Source organism: Pleurodeles waltl, chromosome 2_1 (genome assembly GCF_031143425.1).
Source record: "Pleurodeles waltl isolate 20211129_DDA chromosome 2_1, aPleWal1.hap1.20221129, whole genome shotgun sequence".
Lineage (NCBI taxonomy): Eukaryota > Metazoa > Chordata > Amphibia > Caudata > Salamandridae > Pleurodeles > Pleurodeles waltl.
Genome location: NC_090438.1, coordinates 318,499,216 through 318,523,134, shown reverse-complemented (window position 1 = coordinate 318,523,134; position 23,919 = coordinate 318,499,216). Strand labels below are relative to the sequence as shown.

Below are 23,919 nucleotides of genomic sequence, written 5' to 3'. Positions count from 1 at the left end.
TGTAAGGTGAGGCCAAGGGGGCGCCGCCCGCGATGGCACCACAGGTAGGGGGGCTGGAGGGGCCCCTGACTGCCCTGCGGGCGACAAGGAAGCCAATGATTTTCGAATATTTGCGAAGACCTCCTCTACTCCTAGAGCCAGTGCCATGGTTATGCCTTCACTTGGGCCCTGCAGCACGGGTGGAGCAGCTACCGCGGGGACCGGAATCACAGTTGGGGCAACCTGCGCCGTGGGACTGACCACTGCAGATGAAACCTGACTAGGGGGAGCGGGAGCTGATGCCTTCCCATTCTCCCTACGATTAACCGGGGAAAACGCGGTGTGAGGGGCTACATGGGACCGCCGTGGACGGCTGTTTTTTTTTTCCCCCACTAACTTCATTATCAGATGCCATGTCACTACTGTCCGTGTCGTCATTCCCTAACTTCTCCAAAACCATTTTTAATAACTGGGACAACTCTGGGTCCCTCCCTTTCCTCTTCGCAGCGCTAGCCTTGCTAGGCGGCATGGTGCAATGCAATAACCAAAAGCTACCCACCGGTGAAGCTTTTTTTTTTTTAAAGGAAAGGTGATGATGATGACCCTGCAAACCAAATGATATATAGCTCAGTTAATTAACAAGCCAACAAAGGCACTAGCCTTAACATATAGCAATATAGCATAAATACAAGGACAGTAAAACCTGCCAGAAAACACGCTGCACGCCAGTACCGTACTCTCAGGACACTGACATGAGCAAAACTCCCAAAAGAACAATAACCAGATGCCCTTAAGTGCCGATCCTCAGTCAAAACAAGCACTAGCCCAACACGCAAACAACCCAGTGTGAACCACAATCTAACATCCCATCCAAATACAAGAGTGTGCGAAGTTCTTGCGCTAAGTGAGCGCTCCTCACTGTTGCCCCCAAAAAACGCTGTGCATGCTGCCCCTTTTGGCAGCAAGACCTGGAAGAGTTGAAATTGGAAAGCGTAACCAGCCAGAGCCTAAGAGGATTGCATTCGCGTTCACAGGCTCACGAAACACAGCTCTGCTACTGAGCTACGAGGCTTCATTTACACCCCTGCCCAGCGCTCCCCAACCGATGCCCCGGCGGCCATGAGGTGCGTGGCGCCACGCGCCAACCAATCGTAGTACCACACAAATCGCGGTACAAAAATTACCAGGCACACTTTACGGCGCTCCCCTCCCGATGGCTGCGGCACAAACAGTGGTTAAATTACAATAAGAAAAAACAGCCTGGCGGTTCAATTAAATAAATCTATTATCTATTATAATTGAAAAACGCGGCGCGCATCGAACGCGCAAGACTGCTGAGCGCGATACTTACAAATTCCTCCTTGACCAAGACGAATGCCAAACACCGCAATCGCTTCTCTGGCTCCTCCTGCCTGTCTCCGACTTAGTCTTCAGATCCCAAGGGGGAGCAACAAGACACCCCGACCGCCTCACCGGCTCCGAAAGCCGACACAAAAGGTAATCCCAAAAAAGAAGGAATTGACCAAAAGGAAGCACCGACAATTGCGGGCCCCGCGCAAACTCGGCTGCTGCAAACGGAAAAGGATGAGCCTTCTTGGGTGGGCTCTTAAATAGCCCCCCACTGGTTCGTGGCGGCCGGATCCGGCCAGCAGCCCACGTAGCCGCAACGTTCACCCCTAGTAGTACTTCCGACCCCACCAGCCCTGCGCACCTCTGGTGCGTAAGGAGAGCGTTGGGCCCCACCCCCTAACAGGCCGCACCCACCCCCCACTTTGGGGGGGAGGGCGCTTTACCCAAAGAGATGGTAGTTATGCATACTGTAAGGTTACACATGTTTATTGGTTCTAACACAGTTGCGATTCAGAGGCGCCAGTGATGGCTACATGATTTTAATCTCTTGAACAGCGTCAAAGCATTTTTAAAGTCCAAATATGTTGTTGCTTAATGATCTGTTTAGTTTCGTGGGTCACATGCTACAGATGTCTAACATTGAGTTATTTATTAATTAATGTAGTTTTGTGAAGTGCCTCCTTGTCTTGTAGCAACTTTACAGCAGTATGAGGGGGGATTCGAGTTCAGTGGGGTGGGATAAGTACTATGCTAACACTGATCAATAAAATTCCTGTTTTTTGTCACGTTCAGTTAAAGCAAGCATGAACAGTTGTATATCAGGAGTCTCTTGAATGTCTTGTGGTTGGATTCAGCTCTGTGCTTGAGTTTAAGGGAGTTCGAGAATCTCTGCCTTTGATGATCCACATGCGTGTGTCGTCCTCTTAAAGGATCATTTGGTGATCTGATGAGCAGACATTGAGCAAATGTCCGTCGTTGTGACATAGTGAGGTGTTAATTGCTGCAGTTATGCAGGATGTTTGCCTTAGTGCACTTTGTGAACAGTGCATAAGACCTTATATTCGGGGCAACAAACGCAAATAGAACAGGTGAAGGAATGTTGAACAATGCAGACATTCACCCCCCAGTCACAAAGATCTGGGTTTAATCCATCGTTTTTTTTGCTCACCATGCCACCCCAGTTTGGACCCAGCCATATGCAAATCAGTCTGGACTCTGTTCCCCATTGGAGCAGTCCAGCCCGATCTGCCAAGCCAAGTCCTCCCTGGACTGGAAACACGCATCCTAGGACCGGTTTCAGGGTATCACCCTTCATCAGCCAGGCTAGCTTGAATCCAGTGGTATGGTGAGCAAATAAAACTGATGGATTAATCCCAGATCTGTGACTGGGGGTGAATGTTTGATTTGGTCTACGTTCTGTCCATCAACTGTTCTTTTTGTTAGACCTTACATTCAGCTCTGGTATCTACAGGGAGTTGGTGGGGTGTTTTAAGGGCAGCGTTTATTGTGGTGTGGATTATGGTGATAAGGCATATTCAAACTTCTTGGTTCTTAAGTTTTGGGAGCCTGGCAATGATTTTTTGGGGAGACCACACTAAGTGGTGTTGCAGTTGTTGAGGCATATATAGACAGAGACTCGTATGCTTGATTCAAAATTATACCGAAGGTCATTACTTCTGGTGAGGTTGAGAGGCTTTCCATGGTTTGGGGTCAGACATTTTTATAACATTTACTGCCTTGTGGCCAGAAACCAACTTTATTTGATCAATTAACTTTTTATAACTCTTGATACTTTAGAAACGGTGGAATATATCACTAAATAATGGGTTAAAGTGTACCAGTTCAGTAGTACTTAATTGACTGATTTCTGAAGAATATGGTCTTAGTGACCATCTAAGATTATTAACTCTGCAACAATTATAAATGGAAAAACGTGGGTAATGTATGTTTTCACCAAGGGGTTCTGAGCGATGTCTGTCACTCAAAATTCCAGGGGGAAAAACAAGGCTGGTATTATTTTTTTATCCATGTATAATTGTATGTAGTATATGGCCTCTCAAAATCTTCTGCCCCTGCTTTCAACATATACGTAGGGGGAGAAGAGAAATGGAAGAGCCATTCATACAATGGCCTTCCATCCCCAATGTGATAAAAATGCCTGATCTCCTGTCACCCACCCCTTACACCCTCTGTGCCTTCTCACTCCCCCCGTGCTTCCCCCACTCCCGCTTTCCCTCCCCCGTAGGTGTGCTCTCTGCTCTCCATCGAGCAGAAAGTCAGTGCTGAGCTGTCAGGTTCTCTCAGAGCCCTGTCAGCTGCATCATTGAATTCCTTTATGATGTACCAACAGAGGAAAACATTTTTGTCTCCTACTGTTGCTACATCAAAGCAGTGAATACCTAGGTTCTTAATATGGCTTCCATTGGAAGCCATACATAACAGAAAACTTAAACATTCCCTTAAATCAAGAGATGAAGATCTTTCTGGCATCCAAGAACCTGCAAGCTGTGTTTGACGGGGGAAGCCTGCCCTTTTTCTTGCATATAATCCCAGGGTATACATGTAGGTGTTCACGGTGATACTGCAGGCTTCATGTTGGTGATATCTGAATGGTGAGGTCGGCTGCAACAGTCTCTAACTCCTCCTGAGATTAATAGTGGTATTGCTATCTTGCAACTAAGGAATATTTGATGCTCTGCATAACTTGTGGGTGCTGTAGCAGTCTCATCTTCTTGTAATGCAAAAAGAGTTGCCACACCAGTGGTGTTCGGGGAGGAGGCAAGTGGTGCATTACAGAGATCTAATGCTACATTCACCTGACGTTTTTTGAGGCATTTTTTGTTTATCGTAGCATGTATGTCACTACGTTTAAAAGACAACCAGTACCATGTATCTGGAGAACACAACTGTACACGATAATACTACACTACACTGAGCATGAAAACATAGCAACACGAATCAACCAAAACACACTACCATGCAAAACATTTGTAAACAGCATAACAGTGCAACACAGCGTTATAATACCAACATATCAACACAAATGAACACTACAGTAAAACGAAACACAACTCAAAACGACACATCATTGCAGCAAAAGGGCACACCATTTTGTTACACAACTCTGCAACGCAGCACAACTCAGTAACACTATAGGAGGCACAAGCCACTCGGCAAAACAGCATAAAACTAACCCAATTCGACATTAGAAACCTACAGCAATTACAAGAACCTCCATCTTCTGCCAGTCCACTTTCACCACCCTTCTTATATTAAGTGTGCAGTAACACCTTTTTCGATGTCTATAATGTGTACTTCAGTTGCAGTCTATATGTCCTAGATGTACATGCATGACACCTACAACCATTTTTTGCACTTTTATTGTGCTGACCGGACGGAAATAAAAAAAGGGAAACCGTTGTATATAGATTTCATGACCATGCCAAAGAATCAACAAGGTTTGTCCTATGATAATTTTGAACGACCTATAGTGAAGTAGGACTGTTTGTACATTTAAACCACTCAGTGCTCCCTTGCCACTTCCCATAATGCTTCAGTTTTTCAGGTGGCTCCATTAAAGCATTACTGCACTCCAAGAGAGCAGATCCTGTATAATAGTAAGCTGTCGCCAATTAAAGAAAGACACTTGTCAAGGCCAACAGTCTGGCCTTTACCATTCCTCAGTGTATTTTATTTTTTATAACCTTTGGAATTGGCATTAACATAGTAAAAGTAAAAAAAAAAATCTGCTGTCTAAAGTTCGTGTGCTTATGTAGAAAAAGTAAATAAGGAAAAATCCCGTCGAAAAAAATAAAAATACTTGAATACTAAATTGAAATCCTAGATTGGCCTGCAAGCCTAGAAACAAAGAGGACTACTTATTAGCTTTATGTTCATAAGGAACGTTCTGTCACTTACAACAATGCCAGCCATTTGCTGAAGTGGACTGACCCTTTATTCCATGCTGTATTCTGTCGTGGGCGGGAGCAAAATGTGAAAGTCACTTGAATATGTATGTGTGTGTGTGTGTATATGTATATATATATATATATATATATATATATATATATATATATATATATTACGCATCTATTTTTATTATGAAGTGTCTTTTGTAAAGCATGATGCTGGTGAGACCGCTGAAGCTGTTTCTAGGTCAGCTCGAAACTTGCCCCTTCTTTCTATGATAACAATTGTATACAAGTTCTGTAACGTTGAGGTCTTTGTATTTGCAGTCACTACTGATTTACATAATCCTCCTTCATGGTCTTAGTTGGTAAACATGGCAACAAGAAGGTTGTCCTTGGCCTTAAATTTAACGTTCATTGCCTAGTGCATTATTATAAGCATCATAATATATGGAACAGCTACAGCCATTTTCAAAATGCCTCACCTATGTTAGATTGTATTTAGCTGCAGTAAATATTATAGAATGAGCTCCAATATAACACAGGTTAATTTTATTTAAGGATTTCTCTTTCTATTCTAATTATTACAACAAAACGACATTTAAGTGCTTTAACCTTAAGACGCATTCGCAAAATACAAAAATCGTTGCCTTAATTATCGAGATGCTCTCTTAGGTAGTACGTTGTATCTGAACAAAGCACATCTATATACAACGTTAGTTCCTGCTTTGAAGAATTGCTGTTAAGGTAAATAGTTATTGTTTCCATCTGCAAATTTTAAACTTTGCATCCGAAATATAATATTCTTTTAATGTGTTATTAATAATCACAGAAAATGCAGTGTCTTTTTACTTCGTATTTTATGTTTAATTAAAAAAAATGTAAACACCTCGTTTTCTAGCTTGAAAATTGCAACTATGCTGTGGAACTGGGGAAACCAGCCAAATTCTCACTGGTAGGCATTGGCGGACAGGATTTAAATGATGGAAATTCAACGTTGACATTGGCAGTGGTTTGGCAGTTAATGAGAAGGTAATCAAATACTTTTCATTGAGGTATTTAAACACTGAAAAACAAGTCGAAATTTTTAAGAGGCAGTCTCTTCCACTTTGAAGCCTTTGTGAATTTTCTATTTATCACCTTTCTGATATCAATGTCTTCTCCTTACTGTATTTTGTCTTGGATCCATAAGCTATGAATAAACCACATATCCCTTGACCACACTCTCTAAATAGCCACAAAAACGGACCAAATGTGGCCCCTTACAGGGTTTATAATATGGTATTTTATAACTTCCTCCTCCGCCACTTGAACATAGCAGCCAAGATGTTTTTCTCCCAACTACAATGATCTAATTCATTTCAGATCATGCACTCTGCCTCCGACTGACACCTGTTGGTCCTCTTTAAGCCCATCCCACAGCTAAGTAACCAGTAGAACCCCAAAGAGTTCACCCCATTTTCCACTCGCTGCTCTCCAGCATCGGTTAAGCCCCTCACTCTTCACGTCAACTCCTATCCCAAACTGCATGCAGATGCAGCCTGTGTTGGGCAATTCACTACAAATACAGCGAAACAACCTCAACCCAAAGGTTTATAAATAGATATTCTAAGGTTTGTGCCATACTGATGCACTGTTTGGCAAGACTGTATCCATTAAAGTACAGGTTAAACACCAGGAAGTCATGGTTTTCGGACCTCAACACTCATAGCCCATCTTTCAAAGACTATTAAGAGAGTACCAAAAAATTGTGCAAATTCAAAATGTGTCTTTCAATAGTACACCACTCTTTGTTTGGAAAATGTGAAGTATAAGAAAAAAATAACATTAAGATGGTGTCAGTAAAGTCTGAGAGCTTTGAGTGAGCACAGAACAGTCACTGCATCTAAAAGACTTCTCTAACCAGAAGCAGTAATTTCAGGCCCAAACCCAGACCTGCCAACATGCATGGTCTGCAGTGCAACCTATTACGTTGTTGGACTATAGAGTACATGGATGTGTATTCCTACTAAAGAAAGTGGTAAAACTGGAACCGGAAGAGATCCTGCTTCCACATATCTGTTACTCTTCCACATATCCCCAGTCAGGGACATCATTGAGATATTTTCCACAAGACTTGATATGAACGGTTGTTCACAAATAAGTGCCATTTACAGTGACTCTTAGTTAACACTGTTCAGTTTGACAAATCTCCAAACAACTTACCATTTCATTTCAAAATGCTAAAACAGCAGCATTTGATGCATCTATTACAGGATATTAAGACACCTGTGGCCATGGAAATTATAACGAAGGTGCGGTTGATCGAGAGGGACCTGCGGTGAACTCAACTCACAAACCAATTCTAGAACTACAAAGCGTTCAACAAATTGGTCACAAGACACAAATTCAGAATGCAAACACATTCAAGTTATCATCCCTCTGATTCACAGTCCGTTGTAGAAATCCCAACTGGTTCTGAGCCAGGGAAAGACTTTCCAGGAGACGGACACCAACCCACAACATCTAATTGCTTATCCCACACAGGAGAGGGCGATCTGTTTCCAGTAGAAAACTACAATTTTCCAGAAGTGCGCCTTTGACAGTTACTTCCTAATGAAATTGCTGGAAATTATGGCTTGGTATTATTCTATTATCCTTACAAGTTTGCTGGAGACCACTCAATGGCTGGCACATTAGCTGAAAGCTCAAAGCACGCCTCAATCAAAAAGTATTGTCTTTGAGTTGAAGAGACATTCACATACTTGAGTCCTAAATCTATGATGTTAGTAGTCAAGCTCCTGAGGACATCTGTATGCTTGATTCTGTCACAAAAATGCATTGTTCAGATGGATGAACTAAAATGCAGACTACAAGATTGTGTTCCTCTGAAGTGAAAGAGAGAGAAATAATGGCGTAGAAACATTTCCGCAGATGAATGCCACCAAAGATCTATACAGATTAGAAGGGAGATAATGAATGTGTTATCTGTACAGGACAGATTACTTTGATAAGAAACCAGTTGGTCTCTTTAGCGAAGGGATAGCATTGGATGTGCAACTCTATTATAAGCATGCAGATACAGAGCTCAATTGTAGACTATAACAAACATTCTAAAAGAGCTCAGGGAGTTGCAGTGGCTGCCTTTGAGTTTATACTACTTAACCACATATGCAAAGGAGAAACTTTAAGTTCTGTGTCTGGCTTCATAAACCAGTGCAACTGCACATCCAAAGTCGTAAAAACCTCATGTTGCACCCAAGGGATTCTCTATGACAAACCAAAAACACCATTTAGAGATGGATGTAGAGGGTGAAACTCAGTTGCAGTGGTCAATATCGTAGAGCTTATTTTTCTTAAATATTCTATTGACAATTAGTATAAATCGAAATGTAACATGAGAACATAAGTTGTATAGATTGTTTGCCCAAAACAATGTCCGCAATTATGGTGGAATACATACAAGCATAAATAGGAAAGCCATGAGCAACACAGTCACAGCACGATTGCTGTTTCTGTCTGAAGCGCTTCAAGACAGATGATTTCTGGAAACAAACTTAAAATGGTCCCACAAGGGCTCCCAAATCTTTGTATTTTCCCATGGGCAGTCAAGGGTATGACTAATGGAGGAAAGAACCTCTTTCAATAACATGCTTTCATTCTGTTATTTTGCAGTTCAGGTGATTCGCAGTTTCTTGATGTATCTCTCTTGACCACTAATGGGTCCATGTTAATCAGCATTCTACCCCTTCCCACAAATCCGTAATCTTCCACCATGCAAGTCAAATTCTGTCCCTGATCTATAAAAGGACTTCATATGGTGTCCTTTCCATCCATTTTCCATCCCATGGTCTGAATTCAGGCACCATTTGCAGTGCCACAGATGGGTCTCCCAGGTCAACTTGCCAGTCTGTCTCATCGACATTAGGGCGTTAAGCTTACATTCATGTAGTCCTAGAGATTGCCTAAATCATATTGTCTCTGAACTAGAACCTCGTACGCGGCTGCATAAGTAATACATAGCAATGTTGATAGTCCTTGAAGATGAAGTGTGTCAGACTGATAGATTGTGAAGATTATTTGTGAATTTGTCGAACCTGTCTGATCCAAGTATTTTTCAAGCTGGACTTTTGTGTCAACCTTGCTGTAGTTGTGTTGATAACAAAACTAATGCAGATTGTTTCTGGTCGACCTTTACACCTTAACCTTTGGGTCATTCCAGGTGCCTTGGAAACATTCTCCTCAAATGCACTAGGATATTAATGGCCATTAAAAACTACTTTATATTAGGAAGGGTCTACATAGTATTTTTTTATTGAATAGATTTGTATTTATAAGGTACAGCTGCAGTGTTTTGTCCATCTCTAGAGTGCTTGTGCACGTCATGTGAAATTGCATGTCTGACAAAACCTTTAGGACAGGAGAGTATGTAGATAGAACCCCTGAAGTCCCATATTCTACCAAAGTAGAAGGGTGTTGGATCCAGTCTTAGGCATCTATCGTGTGGTAGGAGACTTCAAGAGGAACTTGAGAATATATGACTTTTGCGGCCAACAGTTAAGCTCTTTAGCCTCTCTATGTACTATATTGTATTTGTTGTGTGCATGTATGCTAGGTAATATGTGGCTATTGCAACCATCCTTAAAGGTATTGGTGATAATTAAGCGTAAGGGGACTTCAGTACCATCATGAGATAATATGCCTTGTTTGGTCATGCTTACATCCACATGCTGGTGGTTTCCCTACTTTGTGTGTAGCAAATAACTCTTTCTATCATGTGCATGCTCAGATTAGAAGAGTGCACATGCAATAAAAACCAGGAATACATCAGTTTCCTTTGAGAGATCTTGTCTTCAGGCATTAGCAGGCCATATATTTTTAGAATGCTGTTTCAAAGAGAGAAAGAATCTTCGGGAAGTGCGTTGCTTATTTGGAGCTAAGCCCATTGTAAGACTTTAAACACTTCTTTTGATTCAACTGTGAAGCATCCTAGCCTACGTTAGATGAGTTTGCCAGCAGCATTTGCTCCTATTCTTATCCCTGTGCTGTTGTTAAAAAAAATATATCCATCTAATACATGCAGTTAAATGTTTTATTCCTTAATGTGATTTACAAATAGAGGTCCCTTTGGGAAATTAATTATGCTGGGCCTGTTGGCTAGCCATTGTTTACAGGAATTAATAGTACCGTCTAAAGATGCTGGTTATACGTGACCCTACAATTTTAGACATTTTATTTAGACCCCATCCTCCTATCACTCTTCCGCTGCACAATAATCATTCTCTGGTAAGTGAGACTAGGGTCGGCTCCACATCTCAACAGACAAGCCTCCTCCTCCGCCAGTCTTTAAAAATACTAGGGATAAACAGTAATTGTTGATGCCTTGGTTTCACCAAGTCCTGATTTTCTGCAGAAAGAAGAACATGATCCAAGAAGTAGCGCATGTCGAATAAGTTGTAAAAACTTTATTTTCGAAACTTCTTAAAACAGGAATCATATTGATTATGTAAGATGTAGTTATTCCCTTAAGCCTTTTGTCTGAACTACATTCTGTTCTCTCTTGCCACCATGGCGTTTCTTTCCCAAACACTCAAAAAATTATCTGCTACTGTTCCTTCATGAACTTCCGTTCTAAGACTTGAATTTGTGTTCACTAATATTCAGGTACACATTGAACGTTCTGTCAGACCTCGGGGATGGCCAGAAAGCAAATGATGATCTCATTGTGAAATGGGTGAATGACACATTGCGTGACTCTGGAAAGTCATCATCCATCCAAAGCTTCAAGGTAAGAGCTTACGTGTCGGTAGCAATATATTTGACTAAAGAAGGGTGTAGGTCTATTAAGAAAAAAAGTTTCACTTTTCCAGGAATGGTCTGTCTTCCACATTTTACACACTGAGAATTCCAGAGTCAGAATTTAAGGTTTGTTACATTAACTTGCCTTGCATCTTCATCAGAGGGATGGGTGTGTGGTCTTCCAGGATAATAATGCCTGGTAAAGATTTTCAAAGGTAAAGATTTTCCAGTTGATTTTGTGGTCATTTTTATATATTTTTCATTGTATCCAAAGTATGGGGCCCACCACTGTTTGACATATAAACATCTCATTGTTGGTCCTTGAGCCGCTGCTTCTCGTCTCAATTACTTTGCTTCTGTTCCACTGTCTCATGCTGCTCTTATTCCTCTTCCCCTTCTTTTACAATAGCGTATAGGAGTGTTTTGAATTGCGGATAGTTATGTACCCATTATGGTGTTTGAGACAATGGTTGTGAACGCAGTTGAGTAACTCATGCACAGCAAAAGAGGATTCTGAGAAATCCCACTGGGGAAATGAGTGTAGCCCAAGTATACCCTTTGAGATAGACTTACGCCAGTACCTAATACCTCCCTCCTTTAAAAAAATAGGCATTTATACTGGATCAGACTTTCAAAACGTGAAAAAGGCGCTTCATTTACAGCTTGGTGCAGAATATGAACCACCCTAAACTGGGATTCACCCAACCTGCAAAATTCATGATTTCCCTATACCATTTTGAGGTGGGTGAACCAAAGGTTTTTTGGCACTGGAGTGTTAGCTAGCACTGCCATCATATATCTTTGACTTGACAGCCAATCTAATTATTTTACAAGTGTTGACCATCACTAGTTTTCTATGCCATGGACCACTGTGCTCTGCATGGCGTTCTCGGGCAGATAAATAGGTCATTGTCCCTACATGTCAATTACATAGATTTCTGTTTTTTGACCTTCACGAAAAACTCTCACTTTGAGAGTTTCGTCTTAAAACAAGTTAAGTTTCCTTAGTGGGCACTACAGACACGGTGCCTGTTTGGCAAACACATCAGCCTTGTGAAGAAAGGCTGCTAAGGCAGTTGCTCTGAACGTCAGGCGGTCCTCTGCTGTGGCAGTGGTAGCCATAGACTTTGCTGGCCATTTGGGTCAGAGGGCTGCTCCACTAACTGTAAATGAGGGCTTAAGGTGCTGTGTTTCTGGCATATGGTTTATTTTGTGCAAAGCACTGTGTACATTCCTCCCACGAGTATTGTTTTCAGTAATGTACTAGTTACCTTAACTCTTTTTATAGCACTTACTCTCATTCTGATCATATTTTCTTTTGCAAGTCATGTGACGACCATGCAATGTCTTACAAAATTTAAATGCGTTCTCATTCAGAGGGGATGTATCCTAACGGGGTTGGTCAGGCTGTTCCTGTTGCAGCAGAACCCTGATTGATTTCCCTTCCGTAATAATCAGTTAAAAAATGATTATGGCATAGTATGTGCCTAGAATGTTTTAAATGATTCTAAGCATTTCCATGTATGCATTTTGTGCTGTCTTGCAACCCATGCAGTCACTTCACCAGCCTGTGGGCAGTGCGTTGTTTTGAATCCATCTACATGTCTTGGCTGAAGAAAGAATCGCCAGTGCACTTGCATGTCTGTCGTGTCATTAAGACGAGGCCTCGATAAACTGTATTGAATGCATTTAGAGCACAGGAGACCGCATACGATTGGAGGTGTCTGATTTTATTTTGATTAATAAGAAGAATCGAGGCGGGAAGCTCAGGAACCCGCACTGTACCAAGCATTTGTTCAACCACTGAGGAAGTGTGGCGTCCTTTTAGTGCTCGCCGTGTAAATATCACCCTAACTGTCCAAACTAAATTTGTGCTAATACTGTTGGGTGAAAAATCTGTAAGGCTCTTGAGCTCCCTCAGGCTGACCAGATTTTTAAAGCCAAAAAACGGGACATTTCAGTAAAATAAAGACTACAATTTTACTTCAACCGAGCGCACAGAACGACAGCGCTCATCAGTTTAGAATTAGAGAATAGGCACTAAGAACATACATAAACTGTAATTTTTAAAGCCAGTATAATGCCTGCCAACTATTTCTTCTGTAGAAAACAAAAAAATCACCTACCACAGTTTTCAGGCGACCCTCTCTAACAAACGAGACATGAGTTACATTTCCCCAACTCTGCTGGGACAGCTGGTGAAAAACCGGAAATGTTCCGGCAAATCCAGTCTGCCTGGTCGCCCTATGCTCCGTGCCAGCAGTCTCCTCACTGCATTGCTTCAGTACACAGATCTCCATGTGCCATATGCCTGTCTTTGAGTCTGAGCTCCAAGGATTGCATTTTAGTTTATTCTAAGAACGCACACGTGGCTCGTGCTGATAGTCTTATCCAGAGGCCCTTACTCTGACTTAGCGAGGGAGTGAACTTATCAACGTGTTATTCCTGCCTGTGTCCATATTTCTTCTTGGGCACCTTAAGCAGCAATTCAGAATCCGCATGTTTGGTGGCGGATCCTTCCCATCTAAAGGAAATTATTCTGAGCATTCCACGACCACCGATGCCAGTACATATACCAGAGGTTTCATTTTTAGTACTTCTGGTCTGTGTCCAGGGTCTCCACATCATATCCCAACCTTGAGCACCCAAGCAATCTAGGGTAATAGTTCACAATCGAGAACATTCATGTCTGCGGAGTAGACAGAGTGATAGAAGCCTTGGTCTGTTATATCTGTAGACGTGCAGTTGATCGGGGGTGATGATGGAAAAGGGCATGGGATGATTGTTTTATTGTAAGCCAGTGACATCCTCTTGTATCTGGCTGACCCAGAAGTATCCATACAAGACTGTTCTTTAAATTATATGGTAAATATTCTGGCCTCGGTATTACCTGGTAAGTCATTGCTGTATCCTGTGATTGACAGGTCCTCGATTGTGAGCATTGACTTGCCACTCGAGGAACACTTTCAGTACCCTCGCTTGACTATCTTAGATTCTGTCTGGGTGCACTGGTGGCTCTTGCCCCTGACACTAATTGACCGAGATGCATTGTTTGAGATGATCACGCTACTGTTATTTTTTTATATAGATTAAAAAATACACTACCCAGAGCTGGTTAGATTTTTTTCATGAAAATAGATGACCTGATGAGACCTCTCTTGGGGTCGAGGCCTTGGATCTCCCTATACAAATTATGTGCAATTTGTTTGAAGGAGGAATCGTGCTACTGAACATCAAACAATATTATGAACCTGCTTGTATTATAGTAAGCTGGGCTACTGAAAGAAGAACCAGCCAATAGAATCAGTAGGCATTCATTAGCAGGAAAGGATATCTTCACATCATTTATGCTAGACCTAATTGTGGTCATGCGAGGTATTGCGTAAAAGCCGGATCTGCATCCCACCAATGATCACAAGTTGCTGTTGAAATGTGGGCTAGTTTACGAAAGTAGAAGGGGTGATCTAATTAAGTAGAGGTTGCAAATAATTTTACAAAGTGTGGGCATCATGAAGAGAATACCATGGCTTGACTTGAAGAGACGCTAGAGCAATAAAGATGATCGTGGTGTCCTTTTGTGGCTTCCAATGTGGGCATCTGTGAAACAGGTTATGCCTCCAGTTGTGAAGGCTCATCTCCTTGAGGAAGGCGCAGCTGTAGTGAATATCATTACATGTAATTTCTCTGAGATGCTATAACTAGTGCATCATTGCTTTGACGTGACAAACATTTTTTTCTGTGTATTGTTATCTTGAACATAATACATTCATTTGAAAACAATCGACATTGGCAGATGCAGGCAGACTCACCCCAACAGTATCACTACTATTCAACGTAAGGACTTGCCTGTTACTTAAAAGTGCTTTTTAGTCCTGGTAGAAGTGCTTTAAATGCTGTCCACTGAGATGTCAGCCCAACATTATATGTGTTGGCGCTGCTGTCAGCCTTTTAAGGTGTGAAGCCATACATGTGTAGCATGTCTGTTACCCTTTGGGTTTCATTGCCAGCCTACAGCTCCTATGTTCCTGCACAGCAGAAATAAATCTGTGGGTGCATCCGAACGGCAGAGTGCTGATCACTCCAGTAATAGAGGCAATTCGGTATTACAGAGCAATATGCTCCTTCTAGAGATCTCCGTCTCTTGCAGAACTGTGATACAAGAGCTGGTAATGATCACCTCGGGTATTCATCAGATAACGTACACTCGACTGTGCAAGGGAGGAATTCAGGAATGGCTATCTAGTCAGTGGGAACTCATTGCTGAGCTGTGTGATTGTAATTTGCAATATAAGGAATGATATGTAATAATGGAAACAAAGCAGAAGTGTTGGGAGCGGGCACTACGGAATGAGCCCCGATTCCGACCAGTACAGTAGATGTTTTTCAGAGAGACTTTGGAGGGTGTGCACTGTTGATAAACTGTCAAGTGCAGTTTCCTCAGAAAAAACATATGAGTAAAACATATGAGTGCGGTTTAAATGTAGAAAGTATTCTTCATAGGGGAGGGAAGTGGTTCAGCTTTCCACAGACAACAACACAGCAATATAGAGAAATAAAGTTGATCCTGTGTGAAAGTTGGTGCAGGAAATTTGCTGTTGTGAAATGTAAAAACAGAGAAGCTCATTGTTAATCAACTGCACGAGAAAGGAGTGCAGCAGACAGACGGGGTCACTCATTGATGAAAGTTACATCAGCTATTTGCAGACAACGTATTCACGTACTGGGGAAGATATCTTGAAGACCTGTTTTAAACGAGCTTACATTTAAAATGGTAAAACTTCTCGTCCAAATTCTTGCATTCCTAGTCAGGGGATAAACTGGTCAGGTGTCTTTGCATATCTTTAAATCAGCAGACATGTACTAGACAAACACAGCAGTTCAGACATGACCACGAAAGAAATAGTACCATTGTGTGCTTGACAATCATGGTACTCTTACCTCATGTGTATAACAGTGGCATGCAGGGCACAAGATCTAAAAAAAAAAAAGAATTGGGAGGACTAACCAGGTTATGCAGTATGCAAGTGACATCACGGTGCTTGACATCGAACTTTGCATTACAGGAAGTAACATCAAAGAGTGACGTCATAACCAATGACTTTACTGGAAGTGACATCATACAAAGAGACATCAGATCCTAAGACCTCACATGTTTAGCAGCTTTAGCATGAGTGCATTTGAGTACATTGCGAGTATACATGCAAAAACTCCTGATTTAGACAGGGTAAGCTACACATAAAACAATGTTGCCTTTCGTCAGTGTATAACTTACTTTACCCAAGGACTGAACAAGCGATATCTGACAGGCATAATAGTCCATATTTAGCACATTTCCAAGTAGATGAAATTGCTGTATTTGCCTGCTCTTGTAACCCCGACCTGACGCAAGGGAACACATCGCAAGCCATTGTGCTCCATGGAGAATTTGGTTGTTTTTTAATTTTTTTAAACAAAGTAATGCAACTGGGATTCGCGTGGTACTGTAAATCCCAAAATAGATTTTACATCAGGGTTGTGCCAGAAAAGTGGCATAGCCCAAACACAAAATCTGCACCTCAACTTATGTATTTGTTTTTCAAAAACTCTGCTCCAAAGAAATTGGCAACAAAGAACGGGCAAGAAATCTGTTCTGCTTAATTGGTTGCAAAGTCTGAATTTTAAATGTCTTATGGGGTTAATACACCTGCTGCAGAGATCTTTGGGTTCCCAGTAAATCTGAGGGAATAATAATGGTAAGATGACTTTGGTAGTTAACGCATTTGCTGGAAAGATCTGTGTTTGTCTAGTGCCAGATTTGACTCAAAGTAGCATAGAGGATTAATGTTTCTCCTGAAAAGCAGATCCTGTAATGTGCAAATGAAAGATTTTTTTTAATGTAGATAGGTAAGTGGGTTACTGCTTTTAACATACTTTTGTTACTAGCAGTTCATAAATTGTAATCCTTCTAAAATAGTGCAGTGATCTATGAAGGAAGATATTTGACTCCTACACCTTGTAACCCTCATTGTCTTACATAACATATCCTGAACATTGATGTACAAACATTTATGATTTATTGTCAATGTAATGAGTATGTGTGATCTAAAGCGCTCTGACACCTTGCATTTTGATGAATAGCGCTATAACACAATAGCAGTATTTAAATTATTTTCTGTAAATACTGGGATAGACCTACACATTACATTCTTACAGTATACCAATATCGCTTATATACAGGGCCTAAACAACTTCAAAAGTGTGCTTCTCTTCTTAGGTGTGAAGTGCCAACAAGCTGTGTGCCTTTGTGTCCACTCCACTGCATTTTGCATCTGGGTGTGATGCTTCAGAGAGTTTTCAGCCATGGATACTCCAACTAAACTGGGTCTGATGGCCCCTTTGCAGCCTGCGTGTCTTTACTGGGATCCAAAGCAGACAATGTGCAGGTGCTGCTGAAGTGTCCCGGTGTCTAAAAATTACAGTGGGACAAGTTCAGCATTTTACAATGGGGCCCAACTTCTTGGCAGGGTGGACGGTGTCCACCTTGTGAAAATAGTGGGTCCACCCGCATGTAGCCCCAACTTGTGCCCTGGTGGCATGACTTAAGAAATTCCATTAGTTATAGGACCTATGACAATAGAGAAGTGTGGCACAATGGTTAGAGCGGCAGACCCTGATGCAGAGATCTGGTCCGGGACCAGGGTTCAATTCCCACCTCAGCAGGTCTTGGGCTCAGTTCCCTTGGACCAGATAATTCTCGCTTTGGTGCCTAATCTAATTAATGGGTCCCACTCTGTAACTCTGGGCAATAGCTTGCTTAATCTCCACAACGGCCCTCACAGCGCTTGGATGTCTGGCTTCACCCTGGGGCTTTCCAGGAGTGGGTGCCTCACAGGGAAAAGCCAGGAGGGGTTCCACAGCGGTATGCGTACAGCGCCTTGAGACCCTAACGGGTGAGTAGTGCGCTATACAAGTGCGAAGGTTTTTTTTTTTTTTTTTACAGAAAGGACAATCGAACATTCACAGCTGAATTAACTTAATTTACCAGCGTGGCTCCCGACATCCACGATTAGGTCATTGTAATGTTCAAGGAATACGCTAGCATGAGCACTTAATGGACTAATGCATCCATTTTGGAGATCTTTGTAACTTGAAGCTTACGAGTCCCAGCTCAGTCCACTAGCCTTTTGTATTTCTGATGATCTTAAAATGAATACTATTGGGTTGGGTAATATTTAGCGTCTGTTATCAGGGCCTAGAGACCACCCAACTAGTAGAGTGTTATAAAGTATAATTATTTTTTTCTATTATTTTTTTACATAGATGCATATTAAGTCTTTCGACTGTTTATGCCATGCACTTGAAAGCCACATTAATTACGAATCCATTAGAGAGAATTGAGCTGCATCATCTACATACATAAAAGTACTCAGAACATCACTACTTACCATTCCAGGCATTAACACGTGTAGAAGGGGTAATGCAAATGCCACCTCCTTTTCCATGCATGAACAATTAAGCTTTTACTGTTTCTTTCTTAGGTGTTATTATGTCCTTATGCTAAGCAGACACGCTCCCAATTTGATATCACTGTGTTCGATGGCATCTGTCGCTGTAGATACACATGGTATGCATGAGCTCGCCATCTGGTGTTGGGTCGGAGTGTTACAAGTTGTTTTTTTTCGAAGAAGTGTTTTCGAGTCACGGGACCGAGTGACTCCTCCTTCTGTGCTCATTGCGCATGGGCGTCGACTCCATCTTCGATTGTTTTCTTTCCGCCATCGGGTTCGGACGTGTTCCTGTCGCTCCGGGTTTCGGAACGGAAAGATAGCTGAAAACGGAAGATTTTCGACGGTATCATTGCGATCCGGTTCGAGATAGACACATACGACGACGCGTTGAACATCGAAGCGCTTCGGTGCCCTTCGGGGTAGATTTCGGCACCCCGTCGGGGCCTAGTCGGCCCGACCGCGTGGAGAACAACGCCGATGGAACGGACCCCGTTTCGATTCTGCCCCGAATGCCACAACAAATATCCTTATACGGACCTACACTCGGTCTGTAACCTGTGCCTGTCACCCGGGCACAGCGAAGAATCCTGTGAGGCCTGTCGGGCGTTCCGGTCCCGAAAAACTCTGCGCGACCGTCGAGCGAGAAGACTGCAGATGGCGTCCACGCCAAAGGAGCGTCGACAGTTCGAGACAGAAGAGGAACAGGAGGAATCCTTTTCCATCCAGGATTCAGACTCCGACGAGCTAGACTCTACAAAAACTGTGAGTAAGACGTCCAGATCAGAACTTAAAAAAGGAAAGAAGGCCCAGGGGACGCCACTGCCAACCGGCCATGGTTCCACCCAAATTCTCGGTGACCAACAATCGGCACCGAAAAAGGCCCATTCAGTGTCGAGATCGTCCGACTTCGGTCGAGACACCGGCACGCAGCCTCCTCGGGACCGAGAGAGTGCTAAACAGAAGCATCGACACCGAGAGTTCGGTGTCGACACGGATCGACGCCGAGACAGTGGCGCCGAAGACCATAGAGGCCAAGAATTTTCGGCACAGAAAAAGAGGAAGGTTACCTCGGAGCCGAAAAAACAATCAACAGGGTTTTCGGAGCCTAAAAAAGCGACATCAGACCCTGTTTTAGGCTCCTATACTGAAGAGCATTCTATGTCTTCACAAATGAAGAAACATAGATTTGAACAAGAACTGCAATCCACTGACGTGGATCACACGCAAAAGCGTATCTTTATTCAGCAGGGGACTGGGAAGATCAGTACCCTTCCACCTGTCAAACGAAAGAGAACGCTTCAGTTTACTCCTCAGCAACAGACAGCCCAAAAGGTAACACCTCCTCCCTCGCCTCCACCTGTAACTCCGGCTTCGCCAACTTACACCCCGTCACATTCGCCAGCTCACACCGCCATGAGCCACGATGACCAAGATCAGGATGCGTGGGACTTGTACGACGCACCAGTGTCTGATAACAGCCCAGACACATACCCAACTAGGCCATCACCACCGGAAGACAGCACAGCCTACTCACAAGTGGTGGCTAGAGCAGCACTATTCCATAATGTGGAACTACACTCGGAACAAGTAGAGGATGATTTTTTATTTAACACCCTCTCTTCAACCCACAGCTCCTACCAAAGCCTGCCGATGCTCCCAGGCATGCTACGCCATGCAAAGGACATTTTCAAGGAGCCAGTTAAAAGTAGGGCAGTGACGCCTAGGGTGGACAAAAAGTATAAGGCGCCTCCTACGGACCCTGTATTCATCACCTCTCAGCTGCCACCAGATTCTGTGGTGGTAGGGGCTGCCAGAAAACGGGCAAATTCACACACTTCTGGGGATGCACCTCCCCCAGATAAAGAAAGCAGGAAGTTCGATGCAGCTGGGAAGAGGGTGGCTGTCCAAGCAGCAAACCAGTGGCGCATCGCAAATTCACAAGCGCTGCTAGCGTGATACGACAGAGCCCACTGGGATGAGATGCAGCATCTCATTGAACATCTCCCAAAAGATCTGCAAAAAAGAGCAAAACAGGTTGTTGAGGAGGGTCAAAACATTTCCAACAATCAAATACGCTCCTCCATGGATGCAGCAGACACGGCCGCAAGGACCATTAATACGTCGGTTACCATCCGTAGGCACGCATGGCTCAGAACGTCTGGATTCAAGCCAGAAATTCAGCAGGCAGTGCTTAACATGCCAGTAAACGAAAAACTTCTGTTCGGTCCGGAGGTCGACACAGCCATAGAAAAGCTCAAGAAGGACACTGACACTGCCAAGGCCATGGGCGCACTCTACTCCCCGCAGAGCAGAGGATCTTATAACACCTTCCGCAAAACACCTTTTAGAGGAGGGTTTCGGGGTCAGGCCACACAAGCTAGCACCTCACAGTCCGCACCGCCCACCTACCAAGGACAGTACAGGGGAGGTTTTCGGGGCCAGTATAGAGGGGGGCAATTCCCTAGGAATAGAGGAAGATTTCAAAGCCCCAAAACCACTACCAACAAGCAGTGACTCACACGTCACTCACCCCTCCCACACAACACCAGTGGGGGGGAGGATACGTCAATATTACGAAGCATGGGACAAAATAACTACAGACACATGGGTCCTAGCAATTATCCAACATGGTTATTGCATAGAATTCATGCAATTCCCTCCAGACATACCACCAAAATCACAAAATTTATCAAAATACCATTCACAGCTTCTAGAGATAGAAGTTCAAGCACTACTGCAAAAAAAATGCAATAGAATTAGTACCAAGCACACAAATAAACACAGGAGTTTATTCACTGTACTTCTTGATACCAAAAAAGGACGAAACACTGAGACCAATTCTAGACCTCAGGGTAGTAAACACATTCATCAAATCAGACCACTTTCACATGGTCACACTACAAGAAGTGTTACCATTGCTCAAAAAACACAACTACATGACAACCCTAGACCTCAAGGACGCATATTTCCATATACCAATACATCAATCACACAGGAAATATCTAAGGTTTGTATTCAAAGGAATACATTACCAATTCAAAGTATTGCCTTTTGGTTTAACAACCGCTCCAAGAGTATTCACAAAATGCCTAGCAGTAGTCGCTGCACACATCAGAAGGCAGCAAATACATGTGTTCCCGTATCTAGACGACTGGCTAATCAAAACCAGTTCGCTCACACAATGCTCAAACCACACAAATCAAGTCATACAAACCCTCTACAAACTAGGGTTCACCGTCAACTTTGCAAAATCAAACATTCTGCCAAGCAAAGTACAGCAATATCTAGGAGCCATAATAGACACGACAAAAGGAGTAGCAACGCCAACTCCACAAAGGATCCACAATTTCAACCGGGTCATTCAACACATGTCTCCAAACCAAACAATACAAGCAAGAACAATACTACAGCTCCTAGGCATGATGTCCTCATGCATAGCCATTGTCCCAAACGCAAAACTGCACATGAGGCCCTTACAACAGTGCCTAGCCTCACAGTGGTCTCAAGCACAGGGTCACCTTCTAGATCTGGTGTTGCTAGACCGCCAAACTTACCTCTCGCTTCTATGGTGGAACAGTATAAATTTAAACATAGGGCGGCCTTTCCAAGACCCAGTGCCACAGTACGTAATAACAACAGATGCTTCCATGACAGGGTGGGGAGCACATCTCAATCAACACAACATAAGAGGACAATGGAACATACATCAAACAAAACTGCATATAAATCATCTAGAATTATTAGCAGTTTTTCAAGCACTAAAAGCTTTCCAACCAATCATAACCCACAAATACATCCTTGTCAAAACAGACAACATGACAACGATGTATTATCTAAACAAACAAGGAGGAACACATTCAACGCAGTTAAGCTTGTTAGCTCAAAAAATATGGAAGTGGGCAATCCACCATCAAATTGGTCTAATAGCACAGTTTATTCCGGGGATCCAGAATCAGCTGGCAGACAATCTCTCTCGAGATCACCAGCAAGTCCACGAATGGGAAATCCACCCACAGATTCTGAACACCTACTTCACACTCTGGGGAACACCACAAATAGACTTATTTGCAACAAAAGAGAACGCAAAATGCCAAAACTTCGCGTCCAGATACCCACACAAGCAATCCCAAGGCAATGCCCTATGGATGAACTGGTCAGGAATATTTGCTTACGCTTTTCCTCCTCTCCCTCTCCTTCCTTACCTAGTAAACAAATTGAGTCAAAACAAACTCAAACTCATTTTAATAGCACCAACGTGGGCAAGACAACCCTGGTACACAACACTGCTAGATCTGTCTGTAGTACCACACATCAAACTGCCCAACAAACCAGATCTGTTAACGCAACACAACCAACAGATCAGACACCCGGACCCAGCATCGCTGAATCTAGCAATCTGGCTCCTGAAATCCTAGAATTCGGACACTTACAACTTAGCCAAGAGTGTATGGAAGTCATAAAGCAGGCCAGAAGGCCATCCACTAGACACTGCTACGCAAGTAAGTGGAAAAGATTTGTTTGGTACTGCCATCATAATCAGATACAACCACTAGACGCAACTCCAAAACATATAGTAAATTACTTGCTCCATTTACAAAAAGCAAAGCTAGCCTTCTCTTCTATTAAAATACACCTTGCAGCAATATCTGCATACCTGCAAACTACATATTCAACTTCCTTGTATAGGATACCAGTTATCAAAGCATTCATAGAAGGGCTTAAAAGAATTATACCACCAAGAACACCACCTGTTCCTTCATGGAACCTAAACGTGGTTCTACAAAGACTCATGGGCCCACCTTTCGAACCCATGCACTCTTGCGGAATACAATTCCTAACCTGGAAAGTTGCCTTTCTCATCGCCATTACATCTCTAAGAAGAGTAAGTGAAATTCAAGCGTTCACAACACAAGAGCCTTTTATACAAATACATAAAAATAAGGTCGTCCTACGACCTAATCCAAAATTTTTACCCAAAGTTATTTCACCATTCCATCTAAATCAAACGGTAGAACTACCAGTCTTTTTCCCACAGCCAGATTCTGTGGCTGAAAGAGCACTACATACATTAGATGTCAAAAGAGCATTAATGTACTACATTGACAGAACAAAAAACATCAGAAAAACGAAACAGCTATTTATTGCATTCCAAAAACCTCATGCAGGTAACCCAATATCAAAACAAGGTATAGCCAGATGGATAGTTAAATGCATCCAAATCTGCTACCTTAAAGCAAAAAGACAACTGCCCATTACTCCCAGGGCACATTCAACAAGGAAAAAAGGTGCTTCAATGGCCTTTTTAGGAAACATCCCAATGCAGGAAATATGTAAGGCAGCCACTTGGTCTACGCCTCACACATTCACCAAACACTACTGTATAGATGTGCTATCCGCACAACAAGCTACAGTAGGTC

At 42.8% G+C, this 23,919-nt stretch overlaps 1 protein-coding gene across 3 annotated transcripts in view; it reads left to right on the top strand.

The window, feature by feature from the left end:
* Positions 1 to 23,919, top strand: part of PLS3 (plastin 3) — a 355,067-nt gene that overhangs the window by 312,700 nt on the left and 18,448 nt on the right. For all 3 annotated transcript variants that reach the window (XM_069212548.1, XM_069212549.1, XM_069212550.1), the window contains exons 13-14: positions 6,139 to 6,269; positions 10,881 to 11,004. In XM_069212548.1, coding sequence (XP_069068649.1) covers positions 6,139 to 6,269; positions 10,881 to 11,004 — 255 coding nt within the window. The remainder of the gene's footprint in view (positions 1 to 6,138; positions 6,270 to 10,880; positions 11,005 to 23,919) is intronic.